The sequence below is a fragment of the Pantherophis guttatus genome, chromosome 4, assembly GCF_059756535.1.
Source record: "Pantherophis guttatus breed Tessera chromosome 4, ASM5975653v1, whole genome shotgun sequence".
NCBI classification, from domain to species: Eukaryota; Metazoa; Chordata; class Lepidosauria; order Squamata; family Colubridae; genus Pantherophis; species Pantherophis guttatus.
Window position 1 is genome coordinate 13,242,273 of NC_142066.1, and position 3,689 is coordinate 13,245,961.

General features: G+C 37.7%; 1 protein-coding gene across 1 annotated transcript; it reads right to left on the bottom strand.

Annotated features, from left to right (window-relative positions):
* Nucleotides 1-1,248: 1,248 nt before the first annotated feature.
* Nucleotides 1,249-2,187, bottom strand: LOC117658795 (olfactory receptor 10G6-like). Its single transcript, XM_034406895.2, has one exon. The coding sequence runs from the start codon at nucleotides 2,182-2,184 to the stop codon at nucleotides 1,249-1,251; it is 936 nt and encodes a 311-aa protein (XP_034262786.2). The 5' UTR covers nucleotides 2,185-2,187.
* Nucleotides 2,188-3,689: the final 1,502 nt, after the last annotated feature.

Consider the following 3,689-nt stretch of genomic DNA (forward strand, 5'->3'; position numbering starts at 1 on the left):
TGTTTGTTTGTTTGTTTGTTTGTTTGTTTGGTTGGTTGGTTGGTTGGTTGGCTGGTTCATTGATTCATTGATTCATTGATTCATTTCTATAGCTGCCTACCTGCCAATTTTAAATTGATTTTAAATTGGGTTGTTTTAATTTACAGCCAAAATATTTAATTATTTTAAACTGATTTTAAATTTTCTATGTATTGTTTTTTACTTTGGCTGTTCACCGCCCTGAGTCCTATTTGGAGAAGGGCGGTATAGAAATAAGAACAAATAAATAAATAAATAAATAAAATCTCAAAAAGTGACTCTTGACTCTGCATGTCAAAACCTCAATGTGGTTTAACAGAATAACAAAAATAAAGAGTTGGAAGAAACCTTGGAGGTCTTGTAGGGCCACCCCCTGCTGAAGTATGGAAGGAAGGGGAAAGCCTTTTAGTTAGATGAGAAGCAGCTTGATGTTGCCTTCAGGACATCAATGGGATACATGCAAGAGCAAAGCCAGATATAATCATCTGGAGAATAGTTTGAGACCCTGGATACTGATCCATTCAGAGAAGAAGAATAAATGTGCACACTGGAGATCCCTAGTCATAATCTGTCCATCACTGTGTTTCTTTGCAATAAAATATTTCAAACAATTCAAAAATCCTTGGCAGGAGAGCAAGACAGAAGAAATCCCAAAAGAAAGTGTAGGAAAAGAGCAGGCAGGGCAGGAAGGCAGAGTTAAGCATGTCATCGGCTTAGAATTGTTACATGGACATAAACAGTCCAAGCTCAACCCCTCTTGAATTCATTGATCCTTCTCTGACACCAATTCAGTATTGAATGTAACTTGACCAGATTCTTATATAAAGGCTTGAGCAATAAATCTTTGAAATGCAGGTTAACATATGATTCTTTAATGTCATCTATCATATATTTTTAGATTGCTATTTTTGTAACTGTTTTATCTTTTTCCCTTTTTCTTTTCTGTTTTGTTTGAAAAGGCCTTCGGGCTATTCAATAAACTATACACACACATATGATTCTTTACACCTAACAGAATCTGACTTCTTGTCCCTTCTGTTCCTTTCTTAATGCCCAAATTCCTCTTTCTTCCCCCCCCCAAATTATAAGGAATTGTTTAGTTCTTCTAAACATTTCTTCATCCTCATGTAATCTATGAATGACCCTTGACCTTGGGTTGCTGTTGTCTTGTCCCTTGTTGATCCAATAAAATAATTAAATGATTTTATTAGATGAAAAAGGATGAAGCACTCAACAGGGTGTCAGCAAACGCCATGGGCAGAGTTTTCTTAATGCACTTTTCATCTCTTTGTTCCTAAGGGTATATATGATGGGATTTAGGAGTGGAGTAATTGTGGTGTAGAAGACTGCTACCACTCCATCCAATGGGTCTCGGGACCCTGGACGGAGATAAATGAACACCAGGGGAACATAATAAGTCACCACAACTATGAGGTGGGCAGCACAAGTGGAGAATGCCCGACGTCGTCCTTCAGCATTACGAATCCTGAGAATAGCCGAGATGATGTAGATGTAGGAGGTGATGATAAGGAGGAAGCAAGTCATGGCCAAAAAACCAATGTCAACAAAGGTGGCCATTTCATTGAGCCTGGTGTCAGCGCAGGCTAATTTCAAGACAGCTGGGATATCACAGAAGATGTAAGTTACTTGATTGCCACGGCTGTAGGGCAAGTGGAAGGTGAGGGTAGTTTGTATCATCGAGTGCACAGAGCCACCAAACAAGGTTCCCAAGGAGAGACAGAGGCAAGCTTTGTGGTTCATGATGTTGCCATAGTGGAGTGGCTTGCAGATGGCCAGAAACCGGTCATAGGCCATCACAGTGTAAAGAAAGCACTCCGTACATCCCAGGAAGTGGAAGAAGAACAGCTGGGTCACACAACCACCAAAAGAGATGATGCCTCCCCCTTCCAGGAATCCAGCCACCACTTTGGGTACCACCACAGAGGATACGGTCATATCCAAGAAGGATAAATGGCAAAGGAACCAATACATGGGCTTGTGCAACTGGGGTTCAAAGGCCACTGCCAAGAGGATGAGGAGGTTTCCTAAGAAGGTCATTAGATAGATAAGTAGAAAGAAGACAAACAAAAGAAATTGGAGGTCATGAGGGTAAGGGAACCCAACAATGATAAAATGGTAAACCCCTGTTTGATTTTCGCACTCCATATGGGCAAGTGAGATAGGGCACCAGCTTGATGATGTGAATGATTCATCTGCAAAAGAAAGGGACAAAAACACATCAGTTGTTCAAAGTGATAGATAGATGATACAAGATAGACAGACAGACAGACAAACAGACAGAATATAAACAGACAGATAAGAGAGAAGATAGATATAGATGTAGATATAGATGTAGATATAGATATAGATATAGATATAGATATAGATATAGATATAGATATAGATACTTGTTTTCTGAGGTTTTCGCAGGTATTTGTATGTAGGTCTTTGGTTATTTGGGTTTTCTCTTGCATAAAATTGGAAGTGTCTTGGCAACGTTTCAACAAAGTCTCATTCGTCATCTTCAGGCTGATGTTTTCGGCTTCGTGCCCCTAGAAGCACGAAGCCGAAAACACCAGCTTGAAGATGACGAACGAGACTTCATCAAAACGTTGCCAAGACACTTCCAATTTTATGCAAGAGAAAACCCAAATAACCAAATACCTACATATATATATATATATATATATATATATATATATATATATATATGTGTGTGTGTGTGTGTGTGTGTGTGTATATATATATATATATATATATATGTATATATATATATGTATATGTATATATATATATATATATATATATGTATATATATATATATATGTCTTCTTATGTTTTTGCGGGTGTGTGTATGTAAAAAATTAAAATCTCGGGTGTTTTCCCGCATCATTATAAGTTTGTTAGTTAAAATGTTTAAAATCCTGGCTAAGATCACAGCTCAGAATCCTCTAAATTCCCAAACAAAAACCTTTTTAAGGTCTTTCAAAAAACTCTGGCTGAAATTACTTACTTACTTACTTGTAAGCTTTGATGTGGTCTCCTTATTTACCCAAGTACCCGTTATAGAAGCTCTAGCAACGATCAAAAATAAATAACACCCACCAAACCACATCATAAAATTGGCAGAGCATTGTCTATCTAATACCTATTTCATGTACAAAGGGCAAAGATATAAACAAACTCAAGGGGCACCAATGGGATCACTGCTCTCCCCAGTTATTGCCAACCTGTTCATGGAGGGATTAGAAATTAAAGTGTTGGAACAAACTACTTATAAACCAAAATTATGGCTCAGATAGGTAGATGATACATTTGTGATCTGACCCCATGAAAAGACAAGCTAGACAATTTTCTAGCATATTTGAATAACATGCATCCGAAGATACAGTTCACTATGGAAACGGAGATTGAAAAATCAACTCCCATTCTTAGATGTATTAATATATAAGAGAACTGATGGCACCCTAGGACATAGTGTCTACCAAAAGAAGACACACACAAATAGATACCTAAACGCACACTCACACCATCATCCCTCACAAATAAATTCAGTAGCAAAAACTTTAATCACTAGAACTAAATGTCTAGCAGATGAGGCACATGTACAAACAGAGCTTCAGACTCTCACAGAGGTATTAATAGCAAATGGCTTCCACGAAAATAAAATT

Excerpts from the sequence above, each read along its gene's own strand:
- LOC117658795 (XM_034406895.2), bottom strand. The coding sequence starts at position 2,184 with ATGGAGTGCGAAAATCAAACAGGGGTTTACCATTTTATCATTGTTGGG.